Below are 24,737 nucleotides of genomic sequence, written 5' to 3' on the forward strand. Positions count from 1 at the left end.
CAATGATATTAGTCAGTGACCCTGCAGTAAAACAAGCTCTCTAGTACACTGTAATGATTAAAAATGAACTAGTTTTTATCTTAGCTGAAAAGATACAATTAACCCCAAAGGAAGCTTCTCTAAGAACTCAAGAATTTGCCAATCGGCACTGCTTCAGCCTTGTTAGTCACAAATTTCTGCTCTAAATGTAGGAAGCTGAGTCAGATTCTTAACGTAATTCCCAAGTCTCCGATTTACTATAAGAACAAGGTCTTTTTCCTATAGCCAGATGGTGTCACTATAGGAGTCTGGGATTCAGTGCCAGTGTACACAGCACATTCACATAAAGATGGTATTTTCATATCTGGAAGGGATATTACTAAGCTGAAAATATGAAGATACTCACTTTAGTAAATCTTCCCTACATTGTTTCTGAGGCGCAAAACAAGCAACTGCCCAAACTTTAATTTCAATGCCAGCATAAAACTGCTTTCCTCGCATGTCCCAGACACCCTGGTTGGGTGTGGCTACCGTTTTATTCTTTAAAAAAAAAAAACACAAAAAAAGAAACAAAAGAAAAGAGAAAAGACATTACAATCTAAGGCCATTTTAAAGTTGATGAGGGGATAAACAAAACTCTATTTGATATTAGCCAAAAGACAAAAAGCAGTAATGAGCAAAGCTATGAGTAAATTCAGTGTGGTGTAGTGGAAAAACCCTGGATTCATCCCTTTTTGATTGGATGTTGGAAGAAGCTTGCTGAATAAAATAAAAAGCTTACCCGGCCTCCATATTGCAGCATTGGTGCTGGAAGTACCCTGCCTGTGAGCTCAGTCATTTCATTGTGGACAACAATACCAAATTCTTTAAGATATGGATCAGGTCCGCCCACCATGCTGTTACTCTTCACCTAAAGAACAGGAAAGCCTGCATATATAAAAACCAAAGAGTAACTGTGTCCCATCAGGCATTTTCTATTGGTTTTTTTTGTTTTTTGTTTTTTTCCCATCTGAAAGCTAACTTATCTTAAAGACCATGCCTTACTGACCAGTCTACTGATTTCTTCCTGTCTGTCAGGAGCAGATCTTGCTGTGGCTTTGATCATCGTGGAAGTCTGATTGTCTGTGAGCTTCTTTATACATCGTTGTCCTGCCACTATATTACAAACCTACCAAGAGGCAAAGAGGAATTAGTTTGTGTAATGGGCTTCTGTATCTTAAGCCTTTGCTGAACTGTACCTTACATCTTCCATTTCCAAAAAAATGAAAATTCTGTTACATGGTGAAGTTATCTGTCCAAAGTATTTTAGAGATTAATATTAAATTCTATCATTAGTTTAGAACATTTCTTTTTTAAAAAACACATTCAAGGGCTTCCCTGGGGGCACAGTGGTTGAGAGTCCTCCTGCCAATGCGGGGGACACGGGTTCGTGCCCCGGTCCGGGAAGATCCCACATGCCGCGGAGCGGCTGGGCCCGTGAGCCATGGCCGCTGAGCCTGTGCGTCCGGAGCCTGTGCTCCGCAATGGGAGAGGCCACAACAGGGAGAGGCCACAACAGTGAGAGGCCCACGTACCGCAAAAAGAACAAAAAACAACAACAACAAAAAATAAAAAACCCATTCAAGAGATTGGCAGATTGGCAAAAGAAAATTTAGTTTAGCTTACCTCAAGTGGCAAGTATGTATGCTTTTGTTCTTGTCCCACCTGGAGACAGGGAAGATGGGGGTATTTCAGTTGCAGACTATACTTTTGCTTAAAATATTGAGCTACTGTACATTCCATTGCTTGCCCATTTTCTAGCTGTAAGGGAAAACTATAAAAGAGAGTGTCTTTTTAGAAATTTCTTAAAGTTCTTTTTTTTTTTTTTCAAGCAAACAAACAAAAGCCTACTAACATTTTCTACCTTGACCAGTCACTTAAAAAAAAAGGTCAGTCTTTATTTGGCTATTTTCACTTAAGCCATTTTAGGGTTTAATCAGGATAGCGATTTTGTTGGAATTTTCCATGTTTGTCTGTTGAAGCTAAGATGAGAAAATTTTTAATTAAAATGGAAAAAGAATTTAAATCAAGAAGAAGCCGCAGAACCAGAAAATACACAGACTTACTAGAGAGGTCAGTTAACACCTACAGATACAAATACAATCTCTTGCTGGCTTCTGAGAGATGAGTAAATTCAAACAAGGTCCTGGGTCATCCACAGATGATAACGTAAGATAACTTTTGATAAAATGAATGTAGCACAGTTACTGGGGCCACATCTTCAGATCCCCAAACCAGGACAAACATATGTGGATCTGGAAGCCACAAGACCAGATACATGAACTTGAGACTGTGTCAAGATATTTGGTATAAACTGGGGAGCATGATTTAAGAGACTCTCCTGATTTCACTCTTCCAGTGGACAAATTATCTCAAACACTTGGCACAATAATTACTTTAATCTTGATTTCTTAGCTGTTAATGGCCCACAAAGTAATAATGCAGTGAGGATCACCTATGTGATATTTAAATCTATGTGCTGTTAATTTTCATGCAAAGATTATATAGTTCTATAAGTATAGTTATTCTTACAGGGTACTGTGAAGTAATTAAATAATGAGAAATATAGTTCTTTTTGAAACAAGTGCTATAATTCTCAATAGTGACTTCATTTTTTTCCTTAGAGAATGAAGTCAATGGTATAACATGAAGAATATATGGAACATCACTTTACAACTCAAGAAATTCATGTGCTGTGTACATGAGTTCATACTGAAGAATTTATTCAAATCAGACTGAATTTATGTACTACACTTATCCAGAGGCCACCCCAAAATTTCAGTTTTCTAGAACAAAGCCCTCCAGGTGATTTTGATGTACACTTGTTTGAAAAAGTCTTCTGAGTGAGGAAAATAATGTAAAGTTAATAGAGTTAAGTTTATGCTCTTTACTTAGAAAAGCCAATATTCATATTTATGTCATATTGTCATATGTCATAAACTCATATTTATGAGTTTAACGATCTTGATTACAAGAATAAAACTTACATATATGGTAATTTAAAAAGCACTTTAATATATATTTTCTCATTAGGTATAGCTCACAGCGGACTAAAAGTTGGGTGATTAGAAAACTGAGATTGCGTAAGCATAAATGAATGTGCTGCTGGAGGCATACCATACACACTGACAGCTGGAAGAAGTGATAGCTAGCTACAAAAGGGGGGAGAAAAATCCACATAAAGCACAAAGCGGGCTTCCCTGGTGGCGCAGTGGTTGAGAGTCCGCCTGCCGATGCAGGAGACACGGGTTCGCGCCCCAGTCCGGGAAGATCCCACATGCCGCGGAGCGGCTGGGCCTGTGAGCCATGGCCGCTGAGCCTGCGCGTCCGGAGCCTGTGCTCCGCAATGGGAGAGGCCACAACAGTGAGAGGCCCACGTACCGCAAAAAAAAAAAAAAAAAAAAAAAAAAAAAGCACAAAGCAATATATATCTTCCCATGACAGCTTTTATGACTTACAGGCCTTAATAGATTCTTCAGGCCATGCATTGAGAATTACAACACTATAATAAATCATGTTCATAATGACGACTCTGCATCATTATATAAAAGTTGATCTATGTTTAGCATACTCTGTTTAAGAGGTGAAATGACTTCCCTGGTGGCACAGTGGATAAGACTCTGTGCTCCCAATGCAGGGGGCCCGGGTTCGATCCTTGGTTAGGGAACTAGATCCCACATGCATGCCACAACTAAGAGTTCACAGGCCGCAACTAAGGAGCCCATGTGCCACAACTAAAGAAGCCGGCAAGCTGCAACTAAGACCCGGTGCAACCAAATAGAGAAATAAATATTTTTTTAAAAAGAGAAAGAGGGCTTCCCTGGTGGCGCAGTGGTTGGGAGTCCGCCTGCTGATGCAGGGGACACGGGTTCGTGCCCTGGTCCGGGAGGATCCCGCATGCCGCGGAGCGGCTGGGCCCGTGGGCCATGGTTGCTGGGCCTGTGCGTCTGGAGCCTGTGCTCCGCGGCGGGAGAGGCCGCGGCAGTGAGAGGCCCGCGTACCACAAAAAAAAAAAAAAAAAAAAAAGAGAGAAAGAAAAACTGGCTGGATCATAATTACATTTACAAAAAAAAAAAAAGAGGTGAAATGAATTAAAGGCATGAAATATGTTTTATAAATATTTCTATCAAAAATATTTAAAATATTTATTTTTAGTTTTAGTTTTAGTTTTTATTTTTTTGACCACGCTGAATGCGGCATGTGGCATGCAGGATCTTAGTTCCTTGACCAGAGATCGAACCTGAGCTCCCTGCAGTGGAAGCGTGGAGTCTTAACCAATGGACCACCAGGGAAGTCCCTTAAAACATTTTTAAAGCTTCGGTGCTTTAAAGTGAAGATCTAGGTGATTTTTTAAATTACAATATGGGATACCAATTTCTCAAATTATTATAGTAGCTTCCTTTGTTACAAAAAATATAATGGTACAATTTTAGATGTGGTTAACATACGTCTGATGACTGGCTGGCCGTCTAGTCACATTACACACTCGGTATTTTCGTTTCATCTGTCCACAGTGGGTCACCTCAACTTTAAGACCTGAAGTCAAAACAGTCAAAAGAGCAGTATTAATTAAAATCACAGTGACAAGAAAATACTCAAAGGTTGTCTTCAGAAAGGCATAGCTTTGTACAGGACAAAAGTTGCAAGGATATGGGAACAATTTCATCATGCATAGGCAAAAAAGCCCCAGCCAAGCAGAAAAAATTAGAACCCAGATGACTTAAGACTTGCAACCTACGATGTATTACTTCATTCAATAAGTATCTATCAAGCATCAACTATGTTCTGGTGCTTATTCTTGGGTCTGGAGATAGCCCTAATGAAACTTATGGTATAATGAGAGAAGATAGCTAACAACAGGTAAAGAAGCAAGGAAATTCTGAGAATAAATGAACTTGTGTTATTTTATTAAAATGGAAATTTTCAAGTAAGTAAAAGTAACAGTTACTAAGTTCTTGACATGTGCCAGGTACTGTGCTACTGTATAAAGAAGGTTTATACACTTAGTTGCATTTAATTCTCACAACAATCTTACAAGATACACATTATCTTTATCTTAGAGATGAATAAACTAAGGCTCACAGTGGTTAAATAACTTGCCCAAAGTCCCAATGATAGAACTGGCAGGAATGGGATGGAAGCCCAGGTGTGTCTGACTACAAGACCGTGCTCCTTGCACCATGCTGAGCCGCCTCTCCAAGAACACAGTAATGCAAATACCTACCTCTGATTTCTTTGGTAAACTTGACACGCTGGGAGTCTGTTAGAGGTTTGGTCTGTTCATTGATGTTCTGAATGTCTAAAACCTCACACATGAACTCAATGATAGGCTGAGCCCGGTAGAAAGCAGTTGCAGATACTAACAAACAGAGAAGGATACTTAGCTTCAGTGAAAGGGAAAAGACCAAAAAACCAGCCAAAGGAGTAAAGGGTAAAGAGAGTTCCATCCTACCATCAATATTCAGCATCATATTCCACATGGCAGGTCTCACAGACTGATGAAAGCCAAACCAAACCTCCCTGCCCCCTCCCAGAGGGTGGTAGTAACCTTCAGGAGGTGAGAAGAAGGAGCGACCCACTGGAGTGTACCTGAAGAAACAAGAGGTTGCATGTTTCACAATAAAAACTTGAAAGAGTCTTTCATTTCACTCTCAATTTTGTAAACTGAAACCAAGTTTGAACTATGACTTATGCAGAAACCTTTCAATGTCTCCAATGCAACCTAGCAAAAAAAGTCTGACATATGTGGCAAAGAATTCAAACTAACCTCATGGAGGGAAGGTGTCTTGTGATAACATCAAGTGCTTGAACTGAGTCATCTGGGACTTCATTCAAGTGCCCGGCCAAAGCTTCTAAAAGCAACTGAAGGCTCACAACTGATACCCACTGAACAGACACTTTAAAGGTCTGGTCTTTACCCTCACCTGGAAGGGTCACTTCCATATCAACCTAAGGAAAAATACATAAAATACATACACATACATATTTACAAAGGCTGAGACATCCCAGGAATATTCATATAGTATATGCATAAGGATGTTTAACACTTTCTATAATTGTAAAACACTGGAAATAACCTATGCTCCATCAGTAGGGGAATAATTTAATATTGAATATTATGTAATAGTTAAAAATAAGGTAGATGCTACAACATGGATGAACCTTGAAAACATTATGCTAAGTGAAATGAATAGCCAGACATAAAATGACAAATACTATATGATTCCACTTATATGAGGTACCTAGAATAGTTAAATTCATAAATACAGAAAGTAGAATAGTGGTTACCAGGGATAGGGGAGAAGAAAATGGGGAGTTATTGTTTAATGGGCACAGAGTTTGAGTTTGGGATGATGAAAAGTTCTAGAGATGGCTAGTGGTCACAGTTGCAGAACAATGTGAATATATTTAATGCCACTGAATTGTACACTTAAAAATGGTTAAAATAGTAAATTTTATGTTATATATATTTTACCACAATAAAAAAATTGAATTAAAAAAATAAGGTAGATTTAAATGTACAGAAATGGAAAGATCTCCCAGACATATTGTTACATGAAAAAATAAATCATAGAACAATATCAAACAAATAAGAATATATATAGGGACTTCCCCGGTGGCACAGTGGTTAAGAATCCGCCTGCCAATGCAGGGGACACGGGTTCGAGCCCTGGTCCGGGAAGATCCCACATGCCACGGAGCAACTAAGCCCATGCGTCACAACTACTGAGCCTGCGCTCCAGAGCCCGCAAGCCACAACTACTGAGCCCGAGTGCCACAACTACTGAAGCCCACGTGCCTAGAGCCCATGCACCGCAACAAGAGAAGCCACCACAATGAGAAGCCCACGCACCGAAACGAAGAGTAGCCCCCGCTCACTGCAACTAGAGAAAGCTCGTGCGCAGCCAAAAATATAAATAAATAAATAAATTTATTTTTTAAAAAAATAATATATATAAATATGCATAAATAGCTAAGGCACAAAAAAATATATGAAAGGATATATACTGAAATATTATAGTAGTTTCCTCTGAAAGTGAAAATGGGATTGAGGGTACAGGCAGGTTGGGAGGCAGGAAACCATAGCATTTCTAGATTGTCTGAATAAGGTTATAATGAGTATATATTTATGTATTGCTTTTAAATTTTTAAAACAAATGTCTTAAGTTATGTGGTATTAAAAATATTTTCATAAGTGGGTGTTATATAATATTCTACAAGTTATAAAAATTCCACTCTTCAGATTCAGGTGGCACGTTAACACTGTGAGAAACCTGGAATATATGTAAAGATGACATAATCAACCTAAATTCTAATGCTTAATTATTGGTTAACTAAGGGACAAGAGAATATGGACAGAATAACAAATCTATCATCAGCATGAGAAACGACTTTAAGTGCTGAATTGTTATTAGAAAGGGAAACACTGTTGTCCTATGTAATTACTACTAAATGACATAAGTCTAATCAATATTTCTTGCTGTTAACACTTACCCTCTCCCGTCCAATTGGCAGTGGATGTGCTGTGTACATGTTTCTTTTGCCATCATAGCCCGGCTGCCGATCACCAAATACCTGCATCTTGAAGTGCCGCACCATTGTATCTACTACGTCCCTTAACAGTAATGGAGATAGTGTAGGTTAGCTCTGAGAAGCGGTGGTGAACAGTAAGGAAACTATCACCATACCTTAATCATCTAAATTCAGTTCAAAACTCCTTGGAAAAAGTAAGAGTTAAAGTTACAACTGACTCAAGTAATTAGAAAAATAGTTAACTAAAGAAAGGTAGGCAAGTGAACAAAAGCAATCATGAGATGACAACAAAAAGGAGGGAGTAAAAGGAAAAAGAGAATAAACTTTATAGCATCCTCTCAAATTCTTGCTTTCCAAAATCCTCTCCTAAGATAAATAGAGCCTTATAAGAATAACCTGTCTTAGGTATCTAAGTTTGGCATGTTCATAACTGAACAATGATAAGTGTGTTATCAAATAAGCATCCTTATTCAAGTGTACTGGTTTTGGAAAAGAGAGTGAGCAGAATTCAGAAATCTGGGGATCAATAAATCTAAGATGCCTCAAAATCAAAGGACTAAGTCAACCCCTTTGATAATGCTAGAAATTTATTATTCTTCATACTGTCTTGTTATATTCCAAACTGCCACCAAGCAGTATAGAAAAGGGAATGTCGTAAAATATCCTCATTCTGTAAAGATTACCAATGTAGTTTCTTTCTGTTTAGAAAGAAAGCCTTTCTCTCAATAGAGCATGAATAGCTTTATTTAAATGTTTCTGCATATATGCCAGATCACACTGTATGCAGGCTCTGAAACAAATGCAGCTGTGGGGGAACCAGAGTCTACAGTTTAAGATGGACAGATCTGGGTCTGTGTGATTTTCGAATGCTAGCATCAATGAAATGTCAGGTGCTATGTCTTACCAACATTAGTGAGCCCCATGTAGGGGAACTATACCTTAAAATACATCACAACTAGCTAAGGCATTAATATTACTACAAATGAAATCTGTGGGAAAGTCATATGTTTTCAAACCAAATCATGCAACTGAAAAAAACTGATGGAGAAATATAGTCTCATACATTCCCAATTTTAAAAAGCTGACTTAAGAACAGTATATTTGCGGCTTCCCTGGTGGCGCAGTGGTTGAGGATCTGCCTGCCGATGCAGGGGACACGGGTTCGAGCCCTGGTCTGGGAAGAGCCCACATGCTGCAGAGCAACTGGACCCACAACTACGGAGCCTGTGCGTCTGGAGCCTGTGCTCTGCAACGAGACAGGCCGCGACAGTGAAAGGCCCACGCACCGTGATGAAGAGTGGCCCCCACTCGCCGCAACTAGAGAAAGCCCTCGCACAGAAACGAAGACCCAACACAGCCAAAAATAATAAATAAATAAATAAATAAAAATTTAATAAATAAATACAGGCTGTTGTTAACTGACAAGAGGCTTGTGCTTATTTATAAATAAAAAAAAAAGAACAGTATTTTTCGGACTGGAAGGGTAATTTCTTATCTTACTTTCTTAAAATGTAACCATGAACTTTTACAGTAAAAAACATATTTTAAAAAAAAAAAAAAAGAACAGTATTTTTCGGACTGGAAGGGTAATTTCTTATCTTACTTTCTTAAAATGTAACCATGAACTTTTACAGTAAAAAACATATTTTCACCTCTATTCTCATTTAACCTTCACAACAACCTTGTGAGACAAGCAGGGCAATAATTATTGTCCTCATATTAAAGAGAAAAAATAAAAATTCAGAATGGGCAAGTAAACTGCCCCTGGTCACACAATGATTAAGTGGCAGAGCTGTATGACGATGGACAAGTTACTTAATCTCTCACATCTGTTTCTTCATTTGTAAAATTATGGTAACCATACACCCACCACAAAAGTTGTCGTATTAAGTGAATAAATAGACACAGAATATTTAGAACAGTGCTTGTCATGCAATAAGCCTACTGCTTGCAGGACATTTGGTCCTGTCCAAAACATTCATAAGACATTTGGTCCATCCTAAAAGGTCCTTGATATTTGGTCATATTTGGTCCTGTCCAAAATGTCCATGGAGACATTTGGTCCACACCAAAAGGTCCTTGATATTCACTTCTGTCCAAAACAAAAATTTGGCATGGGCCAAATACGCTCATGGACGTTTTGAAAAGGACCAAATTTCAGGGACCTTTTGACATAGACCAAATGTCTTATGGATGTTTTGGACAAGACTAAAGGGCTGCTAACCAGCCTACTTACTCTGGTATGCTCAAGGATAACACTCCAGGAATCTTCCTCTCTCCTGAATCATCAAATTTTCCCACTCTACTGAATTACTGCCTTCAGCATATAAATATGCTATAATTTCTTCATCTTAAAAAAAAATTGAAATTTCCTGATCCCACTTCATCCTCGTCTGAACATTCCATTTCTCTGCTCCCCATTGCATCAAAATCCCTTGACAGAGCTGTCTCTAATTGCTCTTCTCCTTTCTCTCTTCAATCTTCTCTAGTGAGGCTTTTCCTCCACCAAAGCTACTCTTATCAAGGTCCCCAGTGAGCTCCACATTGTGAAATTCAAGGCTCCTCGAACATTAGACGATCAATTCTTTCAGCTTAAAACATCTTCTTCCCTTGCCTCCTCACTCTGCCCTGGTTATCTCTTATCCCAGTGGCCTCTCCATGCCAGTCTCCTTGCTGATTCTTCCTCATCTCCCCATTTGTAAGTATTGAGTTACCTCAGGACTCAGTCTTGAAATCTTATTTTCTTTAACCACACCCACTTCCTACATGATCTCACGCAGTCTCATGGCTTTACCACCAATATGCTGATGACTTTCAGATGTTTGTCTCCAGCCTGGACCTTTCTGCTGAGTCCAACCTCATGTATTCAACTTCCTGCACAACATCTTCACTGGGATGTCCAATAGACATCTCAATCCTAACATGGCCAAAAAACAGATCTCCTGATCTGTCAACCCTGTTGGCCTCTCCCATAGTTTTCCCCGTCCCGATAAATGGCAACTCCATCTTTCCATTCCCTCAGGACAAAAACCCTGGAATCAATGATGATTCATTTCTTTCATACCTCCTGTTCAATCCATCAACAAATCTTGCTGACGCTACCTTAAAAATATTTGTAGTCTCTGACCAGTTTTTATCACTATCACTTTTACTACCCAAGTTCAAACCACCATCATTTTTCACCTGAATCATTACACATGCCTCCTAATTGATTTCCCTGCTTTTCACCCATACCTGCTAGGGTTCGTTTTCAACACAGCAGCCAAAATGATCCGTTAAAAATCTAAGTTAGTCATATCAAATGTCTACTCAAAACCCATCTAATCAGAGTAAACACTAAAGTTCTAGGACCACCTACAAGACTCTGCATGATAGGGCCCTTTGGAGTTTCTCTATCACTCTCCCCCTCACTCACTCCAGCAATACAGGCTTTATCTGCTATTCCTTGACTATACCATGCAAGCTGCTGCCTCTGCCTGGGACTCTCGTCATGTAGATATCCCTCACCTCCTCTAGGTTTCTCCTCAAATGTCACTTTTCAGTCAGCTCTTCCCTAACTATACTATTAAAATATTACATATATATGTGTGTGCGTGTACCCATATATATACACACACATGCGTTCACACAAACATCTTACATAATATATATGTAACATATATACAAAATATATATGTATTTACAATACACATAAATACTATATATACTATATGTGCGTGTATGTATATATATATATATGTAAAATCAGTGGCCCATCCTCCATCCCTATCTTCCATCCCTGTTTTATTTTTCTAGCAGTTATCATCAACTAACAAATAATATGTTTTGTTTGCTTATTCATTTATTTTTGGACTTTTCCCCCATTAGAATATAAGTTCCTCAAGGGTAGGAACTTTTGCCTGTTTGTTCATGTTGTATTCCCAAAACATAGAACAATACCTGATACACAGTGAGCACCCAACAGAATATATGTCAAATGCATCAATATTAGCCATTGCCACCGCTTCTGTTATCATTGATTTGTTATACAACAGCCAAACAATTAAGGGCTTGCATGAGATTGAACTATACCAGAAAGCCAAATAATTGATCTATAATGAGAAAAAAAACCAAGCCACAAAGAAATACTTCACTTTATGCAAAAGCATCCTTGGAAAGGCAAGAACTATAATATTAAGGACTACCTGAATATCACAGCGTGAAAACAGAGAAAAGGAAAGTGGGTGATCTCAGCACACTGTAAAAATATCTGCTATAGGGCTATATTCACTATTGGTAAATTCCTGTCATACAGACCACAATGCTAAAATCATCTTATCTAGACCCCTCTTGGATAATGCTAGAATTAAACAGAGCTTCTGAGTTTATGTTCTTCAATACCCCAAGATGATTCTTCTGTCTTTACACTTATATTTTTCTCATGTCCAATACCAACACATGATAATAAAATTTGAATTTCCACATAGTTCTATTTTCCATAGACACCAGTGGCTTCACCTATTTTTATAAATTTCTGCCACCTTTGGACAGTGAAAGAGTGACCTTTCTTCTTCCTTCATTAAGTATTTACTGACTGAACAATGATGTATCCTGCATTCTGCTAGAATCTGTGGAGGACAACCAAGTATGAGACAGCAAACCTGCTGTCAAGAAACTTAACATCTTAGAGAAAAAAAAAAAGCCTACATGTTAAAAGAGTTTAGAGAACAATACGATTCATGATAAACAAATTACATGTATTTAAATGTATAAGAAGCCTTCTCTTTCTAATCCTTACCTGTTGACTCTACGAGGCCGTTTTTCTGGTTTAATATCCACGTCATAATGATACACATCTATTTTAGGAATCTGAACCTGAAAATGATTGGCTAACAGTCGAATTGGTTTTCCAACAGTTCCAAGGCCAGGACGACGAGGTGGCTGAAACAGGCTGGTTGGAGGTCCTGAAGAGAATGAAAGATATTTGATGTGCTATTTGTTTGTGAAGGATAATATTCCCCTCATGATCAGGATGATGATGATAATAGCTACAATTGGAAATTCCCTGGTGGTCCAGTGGTTAGGACTCTGCACTCTCACTGCCAAGGACCCGGGTTCAATCCCTGGCCCAGGAACTAAATTCCCACAAGCCACGTGGCATGACCAAAACAAAACAAAAATTGCTACAATTATTGAGATCTTATTATTCACTGAACATACTCTGATATACAAAGGTCAAAAGTTTTTTGACCTAAGACTCTCTAGATTTCTAAATATTTTGCCATGTTGCTATTATTCTGAATATGGGGGGATGTCAACATTAGACACAGTATGATGAACCCTCAGAGGCAATCTACTGTCTAAAACCTTTTATCAGCATCAGTAGATTTACAGCTAGGCTTACAAAATTATATGCATTTTAAAATAAAAACATCTCGGACTTCCTTAGTGGTGTGGTGATTAAGAATCCGCCTGCCAATGCGGGGGACACGGGTTGGAGCCCTGGTCCGGGAAGATCCCACATGCAGTGGAGCAGCTAAGCCCGTGCACCACAACTGAGTCTGCACTCTAGAGCCCACGTGCCACAGCTACTGAAGCCCGCGTGCCTAGAGCCCCTGCTCTGCAACGAGAAGCCACCACAATACGAAGCCCGTGCACCGCAATGAAGAGTAGCTCCCACTCGCCACAACTAAAGAAAGCCCGTGAGCAGCAACGAAGACCCAACGCAGCCAAAAATAAATAAATAAATTTATTAAATAAATAAAACCATCTCTAAACTCTGGGAGCCATCACCAGTTCAGGCTGAAGATGATCCATTAATCCTCCATAAATTAGCCTGCATTATTATAGTTTGTACAGACTGTAGGAGATTAAACAGCAGCTATATTTATCAATTTAATTGCTAACTTACATAGTGAAACAATACCAATAATGTTAGACTTTCTTGCTTATAACGTGATATTTTAAAAATCTGGACAGATATTTCCTGATCACAAGATCTAGTTCATTTCTTCAACAAACATTTATTCATTTATTATATGTCTAACATGTACTGTGGACTCAGGAAAAAAAGAGCCTCTGCTTTCAAGGAACTTACAGTCTAAACTGTAAGTTTAGACTAAACTGGTTATTTTTAAAAAATAAAATAAAATAAAACAGTACTGAGGCTGAGAAACCTTGGTCTAGATATGGCAGTCATTCCAAATTATTCCATTGATGGTTCCCAAGATATTCCATAAAAAGAAAGGATTCCATAAGCTAAAGAAACTGCATATTCCCTCCCCTGCTTAAAATTCCAATGTATATTATCATGTTAAATTCTCTAAGAAGTCATGTAATAAATAAACCTGTTAAACTTTAACTTATCATTTACCTAACTTGTTTTTCCCTAGAACACACCCACACACACACACTCTTTCTCTGTTTCTATTTTTTTTTAGATTTTTTTTTAATGTGGGCCATTTTTTAAATATAAATTTATTTATTTTACTTATTTATTTGTGGCTGAGTTGGGTCTTCATTGCTGTACGCAGGCTTTCTCTAGCAGCAGCGAGTGGGGGTTACTCTTCGTTGCGGTGCACAGGCTTCTCATTGCGGCGGCTTCTCTTGTTGCGGATCATGGGCTCTAGGTGCGCGGGCTTCAGTAGTTGCGGCTCTCGAGCTCTAGAGCGCAGGCTCAGTAGTCGTGGCGCATGGGCTTGGTTGCTCCGCGGCATGTGGGATCTTCCTCGACCAGGGCTCGAACCAGTGTCCCCTGCATTGGCAGGTGGATTCTTAACCACTGCGCCACCAGGGAAGCCCCTGATGTGGGCCATTTTTTAAGTCTTTATTGAATTTGTTACAATATTGCTTCTGTTTTATGTTTTGTTTTTTTGGCTGCTAGGCATGTGGGATCCTAGCTCCCGACCAGGGATCAAACCCGCACCCCCTGCCCTGGAAGGCGAAGTCTTAACCACTGGACCACCAGGGAAGTCCCTCTCTCTGTTTTTAAAATCAAACATCTATCAATACTCAGTAGATAAGGATTTAGGGAAACACAGTCTGGGAAATATCTGTCTACAGAAAATCTTACTCATTTTTTATTATAATGTCAAATGGACGCTGGCCTAAAACATAAACATCTTTTCTGCTATGAATAGGTGTTGAGTAAAGTGAGCTGTGTTTACAAAGGAAAGTTACAACAGGTTTTCTTGTTGCAATGGTATTTCACCAAGAACAAAGACAATTCGCTAAGGAGAGAAAACTTTGAAGCAAGAAGCTGTTCTGGTCCAAATCGCTTAGGAAAATCAAAGCAAACACTTTAATGAAATTTGTGTTGACAGATCACCACATACTAATTCTTAAAGTACTGAAAATCTTTTCACGTATTAAATTCACTGTTCCTTCTTCCCCTAAATTATACTCATCCTTCAAAACTCAGGTTGAGTGCAACCTCCTTGGAAAGCCTTTCCAGAATCTCCAGGCTGGAGGATGCATCTTCTGTGTTCCCAAGAACTTCTGTATAAGGGAGCACTTACGACAAGTACCTAGAAACAACTTGTTAAATTAGTGTCTCCTTCACTAGACTGTAAACTCTTAGAAGAAATGGACTTCCAGTTCGTTGTTATCTCAATACCTAATTCAATGACGAGCACATTGTAGGAATTCAATAAATGTTGAACTGAACAGTACCAATAATCCCTGTAGCAGATCCAGGTAGAAACTAAACAGAAACCTAGTCATTTCTAAAACAAAAGAATTGATGATTATCTTTTCATTGAAACAAAAAAGCACTTAATTTATACTAAAAATATTATTATTCCTTGGAGTTGAGTTCCACTTCTGGTGAACAAGGGGATCTACTCTTGGTGTGATACGGCATTTATAAACAAGAAGTAGATAATAAATAATATTAGAGGTAGACAGGCATACTGAATTAACCCAATTAAATCATATAAAAAAGTCAGCCCTGCATATTCCAAGATATGCTTAAGCAATCTTTGTATCGCAAATCCAGCTTTATGACAGAAATCTGCAAACAGAAATTTGGATCAAGTGACTTGCCCAAGGACATATGACTAGACTAGGTCTCCTTACTCCCAGTTCAGGGCTTTTTCTTCTCCCATTTACTTCACAATCCTATGGCATCTATACCTCTCTAAAGTACTTGATGCCCTTTAAAGAGGCAGAGGCAGAAGAAAGGAAGGAAAGGGAATAAGAAGTGGAGAAATGCAGAGTGTGTGTCTTTTCCATGGCAAGAGAGAAAAGTTAGACGGTGAGTGATCATTCCTTTTAATAAGTTTAGAAGACTTATTTAAAAAGATATATTCTAAAATTGTTCATCCCCAAAGCGGGTTTCTTTGAATTTATCAAACGACTTATGAAGAAATAAATCACAGTGGCTAAGGCTCTGGAACCAAACTGCCTGAGTTTCAGTCCTGGTTTTACCACTCCCTAACTGCATGACCTAGGGCCAGTTCCTCAGCCAATCTGTGCATCAGTTTCCTTATCTATAAAATGGAGGAGGTATGATAATAATAGCATCCATCTCATAAGGCTACTGTGAGGATCTCATGAGACAATGTATATAAAAGGCTTAACATGGTGCCTCACAATGGTAAGCACTCGATAAATGTTAGCTATTATGACTGCGCTTGCATAAATGTTATAGTTATTGCTCAAAGGTCTTCATGTGGGGAGCATCTCCAAAATTTAGTGACAAAGTCAGAGAATGACATCTTCCAAAAAGGTAACAAATATGACTCAACACAGATTAGATGAAGTCAGCTTAATAGATGAGGAGGGCATTAGACTAGGAGTCAGGTGACCCAGACTCATCCTCACCACTCAGCCTTGAGACCTTGATAAAGTCACTTAAGCTCTCTGAACCTCTTTTCTCATCTGTAAAATGGGGATCATACCTGCCTTGCCTACCTCACAGAGAATTAAATGAGCTAACAGCTAAGAAAGCACTTTCCAAACTGTAAAGCACTGTAAAAATCAATATTACTATTAATATAAACAAAATAAATGGTAATATAATTAAATATATTTATTTCCAAGTTATTGTTGTCAGAAATTGAAATTGGGTGAGGGAGAGCAGAGCAAGACTAAACATCCTCCAATGATTGTTCAAGCTAGGAGGGAACAGAGCACTAGATCCATGTGCTTTAACAAAGAAGCAGGAAAGCTTCTCTAGGTTCTTAGCCTGGATGAAATATCCCACAAGACTATCAACTCCCTTTGCTCTAATTCATGCTCAGCAAGCAGCTTCTTGTTATTAATTGGGTTTCCAAGGTGACAACCAAAAAAGGAGTTTGCTAGACAGTAGGCAAGAAAATATTCCAGTCAACGGAAAAGATCTACATGACATTGTGGCTTATTCATTAGTGTCTTATAAATGTGGTTAGTGAGAATTAATTTTCCTCAATCCTGGGCGAAATGATAAATCCTGCAAAATCTAAAATCAAACCAAAAAGAGAGTCCCTGGGATGTTCCTAATACTGCCAGGTTGATCTTTTCCATGAAATTTGGTTTGTATACACAGTTACATAGTCTCTTTCAATATCAGCTCATAAATGCAACAGTTGATTCAATTATGACTTTCTAGCAGGGGAGGGAGGGAAGAAACATTTGTTGAGTATCTCCAATGCATTACTATCTACAATAAGACTTCCCACATACATTACCTTATTTCATTCTCACAACAATCTTACAGCACATAATTATTATTACCCTTATTTTATAGTTGCGGAAATGAAAGTTCAAAGGAATTAAGTAATTTGCCCAAGGTTATACAACTATTAAATTACTAGATTGGATTTGAACATAAGTCTGTTACATTCCTAAAGACCTGATCATGCCTTTAGCCGGGGGACATAGCTGAAGTAACCCTGTGTAATACACTGAGGTTTATCAAATAATATTAATGTGACATAACCAATTTATTTTTAAAAGGCATATGAAATTTGACTACAAAATCCTTTAAAAAATACTCTAAGGGGGTTCCCTGGTGGCGCAGTGGTTAAGAATCCACCTGCCAATGCAGGGGACACGGGTTCGAGCCCTGGTCCGGGAAGATCCTACATGCCTCGGAGCAACTAAGCCCCTGGCGCCACAACTACTGAGCCTGTGCTCTAGAGCCCGCGAGCCACAACTACTGAAGCCCGCGTGCCTAGAGCCCGTGCTCTGCAACAAGAGAAGCCACCGCAACAAGAGAAGCCACCGCAACGAGAAGCCCACGCACCACAACGAAGAGTAGCCCCTGCTCACTGCAACTAGAGAAAGCCATGCACAGCAATGAAGAACCAAAGCAGCCAAAATAAATAAATTAATTTAAAAAAACCCCAAAACTCTAGGGACTTCCCGGGTGGTCCAGAGGTTAAGACTTCGCCTTCCAGTGCAGGGGGTGGGGGGTTGGATCCCTGGTCAGGAGCTAAGATCCCACATGCCTCGTGGCCAAAAAACCAAAACATAAAACAGAAGCAATACTGAATAAATTCAATAAAGACTTAAAAAAAATACTCTAAGCAGCAAATTAAAGTGGAGTTGAATCATTCAGCTATGTAAACAAGTTTCAAATAAACAAACTTGCAAAGTTTCCAAACTCAAATGGTAGACTGAGTTTTCTATGCACTAAAAAAATGAAATGCTCTACAACTAAGACTACTATGTAGATAAGGTACGATATTAAAGTTAATTCTAACACAGCCCCTAAACCCTGCCCTACTTAGCCAAGACATCAGAAACTTGTTGGGGTTCCAGGTGGGAGCAGCAGACTCCAATCTGCAGGGCATTTGTTACAACTTGGAATGGTTCTTCTTGTTTGGGCAGAGTCGGGGAGATAACCAGAGGCCATTCATAATACAGTTTCCAAAGCACTTTCTCCTTCATTTGATCCTCACAACTACTTCTAACCCAATTAGAAGATACTCGGAGTATTAAAGCCGGAGCTGGAGCCTCTGGCTGGTAACTCGCCTGTCACTGAGGAGCTACGACAGACCACTCTGGGTCTCTTGCACAGACTGACAGGTAGACTGAGGCAGAAGACCACATTCCCCGAGACTTCAGGGCCTTTGAGAAAGGGTGGACACTTTGCCCTTTGGCCTTTGGGGCTAATGAGAAGTGTTTAGGGGAAGTTCTCTTTCTTCCTTATCTTAGGGCTCTGGACTGTCAGTGCAAAGAAAAACAGGGGTGCGGCCCCAAGCCAAGAATACCCGTGGTAGTAGATGGTGGAGTCCTTCCCGGTCCGGTCCGGTCCGGGCCAGGCCTCCGCTCGGCACCTGGCACAGATCGCGTCCCTTCTGAAGCCCAAACTGGCCTCGCCTCCACCGTGGAGCACAGACCACCTCCCTGAGGTTGGGTCAGGTCTCCCTGAGACCTGCGGACGCGGGTCACTTTCCTCGGTGACCTCGTTCCTTCCTTAGACCTCGAGAACTGGCTCAGCTCTCCAGGCTGGGGCGCGGAACCCGCCCCCGCCGAGGCCAGGGTCAGCTCCCTCCGCCTTGGGCCATGGGGTCCCCCTCCCCCAGGCCTGACGGCCCAACCCAGGTACGCACAGGCCGATGGGGGCCACGGGGAGCTGCCAGCCCGCCCGCCCGCCCACCCGTCCCCGGGTCCGGTCCTGGTCCCGGCCCGAGCGTCCTCCTCACCGGGTCCCAGCGCCTCCATGGCGGCGGCGGGGGCCGCCTCGCCGCGGTCCCCGGCGCCTCCCGCTCCGGGCCCCGCCGCCGCCGCCGCCGCCGCCGCGTAACGCTTGATCTCCGGAATATTGGCGCTATGGGGGCGCCGCGGAGACGCGGGCGCTGAGCAAGGGGCGGCGGCGGCGCCCGGCCCGGGGACAGGGACCCGGCTCCCGCGGCTCTTCCGGCCTCAGCGACAACAAAAACAATCCCCGCCGCCGCCGCCAGCGGGAGCGGGAGCGGGAGCCAGCGCGCGCGCCCGTCGGGCGGGGAGAGGGCGCAGGGCGCGCGCGGCCAGGGGTCCCGGCTCACGGAGGGGGCGTGCACAGCCCCGGAAGCCGGGTCCAGCCGGCCCGGCGTGGGGCAGAGTCGGGCTGGGGCGGGGGTGGGCGCGCGCGCCCTGATGGGGCAGCGCCCAGAGGACGTGTCGGGCGCGCGCCCGCCCGCCCGCACTGCCCTGTAGCCCAGGGAGGCCTTCCCCGGCGAAGGGCGCTGGGGGGCCTACATGCTGTGCTCCCAGAGAATCCCAGCACACAAGTGCCCGGAAAAAGATCGGGATTGCAGACCCCGCTCATCCAGACACAGCTCTCCACTTCCGCCCGTGGAAAGTGTCCTGAGATTCACGTCGGACACCTCTCCTCCTTCCTCCCACCTCAGACCACTTCTTTCTCCTCTGTCTGCTCTTTCTCCACTGTCCTGGGACTGAGAACACCGGGGTCACCACGGACGCAGCATTTTCCTTACACTTCTTCATCCAAGACTGTACACCCAGGTGCTCTTCCCGACCCGTGCAGCCGAAAGCACCACGGGAATGGACTATGATGAATGATGTGTTCTCTCACTGTCTATGACCTCTGCTCAGCAAGTCACCAGTCACTTCATAGAGAAAAGTTTTGCTTTCTTGGATGACTTCACTGTAGCCGCCAAGAGCCAAAGGAGCAACACCCCACTCCAGGGTGGTGCGGTCAGCCCAGTAGACCCAGCATCCTTGGGGCTTTCAGTTGGGACTTTGAGTTGGAGAACATAGGCCAAGAAGGAGTTTCTAGTCTTCAGAATGAGGCAGCTCTGTGCCCACCAGTTAAAAAGGGACAATGTGTATGTGTTGTACTCATTTGCTAGAGCTGCCATTACAGAGTACCACAGATTGAGTGGTTTAAACAACAGAAATTAATTTTATTACAGTTATGGAGGCTAAACATCCAAGATCAAGGATTGGTTTCTTCTGAGATCTCTCTCTTTTGCTTGTAGATGGCATCTTCTCCCTGTGTCTTCACATGGTTTTTCCTCTGCATACATCTGTGTCCAAATGTCCTCTTCTTATAAGGACACTAGTCATCCTGGATTAAGGCCCACCTTACAGACTTCATTTTAATTTAATTGCCTCTCTAAAGACCCTCTCTCCAAATACAGTGAATTCTGAAGTAATGAGGCTTAGGATTTCACGGTGTGAATTTTGAGGGGACACAATTCAGCCCATAACACGTGTAGTATGATAGTTAGTTGAGCACCTACAATGTGCAGCCATAGAGCCAAGTAATTTTTGTATGAAGAAAATGATTTAAAAAAATATTTGGGGCACACCATGGCCAGGCACTTTGTTATGGGCTTCACATGTCATCTAATCTTCACAACCACCTATAAGGTAGATATTATTAAGAAAGGTATTTGTGTAGATGAGGAAACAACCTCAGAGGAGCTAAGAAAATCAGGCTCTGCATTACATGATATGGCTGAGAAGCATGGAAAAATTGGAGTTCTAAATCCTGCGTTCTAGTCCTGGCTGATTCCATCCCCGGCTGGCTATAGAACTGAGACTTTTAATCAAGTAACTGGACTCTAGTCTACTGATACCATACTCCAAGTTCTTTCCATAGTGCCATGCTGCTTCTCCGTTAAGCCAGATATTCACTGGAAACAATGATGGGGGACAGAAAGTTTGAAGGGGAGGAAGTATTCACTAAAAGAACAGACTGGTTGACAGTTAAGAGGATAAGGAAAACCAACTAAAGGCCAAGATTTTTTTTTAAATTTTTTATAAATTTATTTATTTTTGGCTGCATTGGGTCTTTGTTGCTGCGCGCGGGCTTTGTCCAGCTGCGGCGAGCAGTGGCTACTCTTCATTGCGGTGCGTGGGCTTCTCATTGCAGTGGCTTCTCTTGTTGCAGAGCACGGGCTCTAGGAGCGCGGGCTTCAGTGGTTGTGGCTCCCGGGCTCTAGAGCGCAGGCTCAGTAGTTGTGGTGCACAGGCTTAGTTGCCCTGCGGCAAGTGGTATCTTCCCAGACCAGGGCCCGACCCGTGCCCCCTGCGTTGGCAGGTGGATTCCTAACCACTGTACCACCATGGAAGTCCCCAAAGGTCAAGTTTTGAGTTAAGCCTAGTAGCCACCTGCCTTCTCCACTCCAGGCTAAATTCTTCCCATTCACACAGTGCTGGTGGCTTCCAGCCTGGTTTGAGGCTGACTTTCCCCCTCTCACTTTCTAACAGATTTCCCCCCATATTTTATTTGGTACACTGAGCAGAGACCATAGCTTGTTTCCTGTACTGAAAATAGCCTCAGAAACCTGAGTATGAAATGAATTTAGGCCATAGTCATGACTGCAACGCCTCAATTCCTCAGTCTCTCACCCCTGCCATTCTCGACTGCTCTGATGATCTACATTCTTCCAAACTCACTCCCACTCAGGCACCCACTGCCCCCCTTCCGACTGAGCCCTTCTGAGCCCTCCCAAACCAATATTCTATAGTCAACAGACTCTCCTAAACCTCAGTCTGTTCGACAAGCTCTCCTTCCACTTCCTGCTGTGTCTGAGAGGAAGCTCTGGCCCAGAATCCACTTCCCCCTCAGCTCTCTCTGATGGTGTCTGCTCAATCTCCCACACCCCACACATCTACAGGACAGGGTGGGGAATGGGCAGAGAATTGGCAATCTATTTGCACCCCCATGACACCAAACCTTGAATTCTCATTCTCATGTTAAAACTACTTGCCCTCTGGCCAGACTACCACAGGGCCTCCCTTGGTGGTATAATTAACTCAGCTCCTGGTCTTCTGTCTCAGTTCAGGCCTGGCTCCCATTACATTATAAATCCTTGAAAGCAGGGCTTATGCCTTATTCAGGAATTCAGGTTTGTGTTTCTGTTGCCTAACATGTTACTTGGCACCAAATGTCTACTCAGGGAAATGTATGGAATGAATGAATGAATGAATGAGCAATTAATGTGTAAACCATGGGAACTAGAAATGGTCCAGTGGAGGGGCCTAGCTAAAAAACTCTGGGTGAATCCCCAGCTTCTCCAGAGTGCAGACTTTCCAATCAGGCGGTTCTGGGTTCAAATCCCAGTTCCACAACCTACTAGCTCTAAGGACCTGGGACAAGTCCCTTCACCTACTGCTCAAGGATGTTGTGAGGAGGAAGTTAAACCACATATGTGCATGTTCCTGTGTGTCTGGCACAGAGTAAGTGCCCAATAGTAAATAATTCTCCTCCCTTCCCTCCTTTCCCCCAGCTAAAAGCTGCTCCCCTGCTGCTGTCTTGCTGTCCTTTGAGAGACAGTGAGCTCATGATCTCGGCTTAGTCCAAGAGCCGGAAGCAGAGTTGTCAGGGACCAAGCATGTTTACACAGCCTTTGTCTGAGTCACCTGAGGACAGGGACTTGGCGCACTCATCTGAGGGTGAGAGCCAGAACACGCTCAGTAGAGGTTTATGAATGGAACTGGATTTTTTGAATGTGTCGATGCTCCCCTGAGACCAGATTGTGCCAGAGGGAGCCTTGCTAGTGGACCTTGTGCCAGATGGCAGGGCGCCAGCCACCCATGCTGGAGCCCACACTCCAACCCTTGTGTGGGCTGCTGGTCTCTGTTGGTGTTTTGACTCCCCAGCCTCTCCTCATACAATCTTTCCACAAGTCTGGAGCTTAGAAGTCGAGGGCGAACTTCTTTGCAGTCGATCAGGTGGGCTAGGGACTTAAACTCTTCTTTAGCTGGGGACCCCCTAATTCAAACAAAAATCTTAAGTGGGAGCTGAAGTGGAGCCACTCTGTCTGAGGAAAGAGACCTGCATTGCACACTACTGAACTAGACTAGCTTGCCAAGAGACACCACCTGGCATCCCAACGGAATTTCTGCCCCCCTCCTCCTACTCCATCAGCAGCCTTGCTCCTTTACAATTTTTTAAAATAAATTTATTTATTTATTTTTGGCTGCATTGGGTCTCCGTTGCTGTGCGGGGGCTTTCTCTAGTTGCAGCGAGCGGGGGCTACTCTTCGTTGTGGCACGCGGGCTTCTCATTGCAGTAGCTTCTCTTGTTGCAGAGCACAGGCTCTAGGTGCACGGGCTTCAGTAGTTGTGGCATGTGGGCTCAGTAGCTGTGGCGCATGGGCTCAGTTGCTCCACGGCATGTGGGATCCTCCCGGACTAGGGTGGCGCATGGGCTCAGTTGCCCCACGGCATGTGGGATCCTCCCGGACTAGGGCTCGAACCCGTGTCCCCTGCATTGGCAAGAGGATTCTTAACCACTGCGCCACCAGGGAAGTCCCAGGAAGGCATTCTTAACAAGACATAAAATTTAGAAACCACAAAGAAAAATACTGATAGATTTAATTTCATGAAAAATTAAAACCTCTCACAAAAACCACCATAAAATTAAATATAAAGAGTTCCTACAGGGCTTCCCTGGTGGCGCAGTTGTTAAGAATCCTCCTGCCAATGCAGGGGACACGGATTCGGTCCCTGGTCCGGGAAGATCCCCCATGCCATGGAGCAACTGAGCTCATGCGCCACAACTTCTGAGCCTGCACTCTAGAGCCCACAGGCCACAACTACTGAGCCCGCGTGCCACAACTACTGAAGCCCGCACACCTAGAGCCTGTGCTCCACAACAAGAGAAGCCACCACAATGAGAGCCTGTGCACCGCAACAGAGCAGCCCTTATGGCCGCAACTAGAGAAAGCCCGCGCACAGCAACAAAGACCCAGCGCAGCCAAAAATAAATTTTTATAAAAAAAAGACTTCCTACAAATTCATAAGTAGAAAAATTGGCAACTCACAGAAAAAATACAAAAGCTAACGAACATGAAGAGGTGTGCAATCATTAACAATCAGAAAAGCAAAGTACAAAAATGAGCTATTTTAAATAGTCATTGCTTGAAAAATATTTTTAAATTGAGTAAATCCAGATGGTAAAGGTGAGGGAAATTAATACTCTCACACAGTATTGGTGGGATTGTAAATTGGGACAACTTTTTTTGAAAATAGTCTGTCAGTGTCTATCAAAAATTTAATCGTGCCTCCCTTCAAACCCTTAATTCCATTCTTGGTCTCTGTCTTAAGAAAATTGAACTTCTGTACAAACAAAACATATAACAAGGATGTTTGTTCATTATAGCATTGATTGCAATAGGAAAAAAATAGAAATGACCTTAACATTCATCAAAAGGGAATGGTTTAAAAAGTAGATTACATTCATACTATGGAATAATAAGTAAAATGTATGTATTAAATGTATGCGATGCTTCTATATGTACTGACATGGAAGGATCCCTAAAATA

At 42.1% G+C, this 24,737-nt stretch overlaps 1 protein-coding gene across 2 annotated transcripts in view; it reads right to left on the reverse strand.

Moving 5' to 3' along the window:
- The window catches only part of LOC102989132 (protein argonaute-4), a 37,851-nt gene extending 18,523 nt beyond the window's left edge, over positions 1-19,328 (reverse strand). For both annotated transcript variants that reach the window (XM_024125394.3, XM_028486360.1), the window contains exons 1-11: positions 19,161-19,328; positions 12,329-12,494; positions 7,513-7,633; positions 5,786-5,967; positions 5,471-5,607; positions 5,243-5,377; positions 4,467-4,554; positions 1,645-1,792; positions 1,028-1,147; positions 761-889; positions 386-519 (exon numbers count right to left, since the gene is read on the reverse strand). In XM_024125394.3, coding sequence (XP_023981162.1) covers positions 386-519; positions 761-889; positions 1,028-1,147; positions 1,645-1,792; positions 4,467-4,554; positions 5,243-5,377; positions 5,471-5,607; positions 5,786-5,967; positions 7,513-7,633; positions 12,329-12,494; positions 19,161-19,179 — 1,379 coding nt within the window. In that variant the 5' untranslated portion in view covers positions 19,180-19,328. The remainder of the gene's footprint in view (positions 1-385; positions 520-760; positions 890-1,027; positions 1,148-1,644; positions 1,793-4,466; positions 4,555-5,242; positions 5,378-5,470; positions 5,608-5,785; positions 5,968-7,512; positions 7,634-12,328; positions 12,495-19,160) is intronic.
- Between the last annotated feature and the right edge of the window lie 5,409 nt (positions 19,329-24,737).

The sequence above is a fragment of the Physeter macrocephalus genome, chromosome 3 (genome assembly GCF_002837175.3).
Source record: "Physeter macrocephalus isolate SW-GA chromosome 3, ASM283717v5, whole genome shotgun sequence".
NCBI classification, from domain to species: Eukaryota; Metazoa; Chordata; class Mammalia; order Artiodactyla; family Physeteridae; genus Physeter; species Physeter macrocephalus.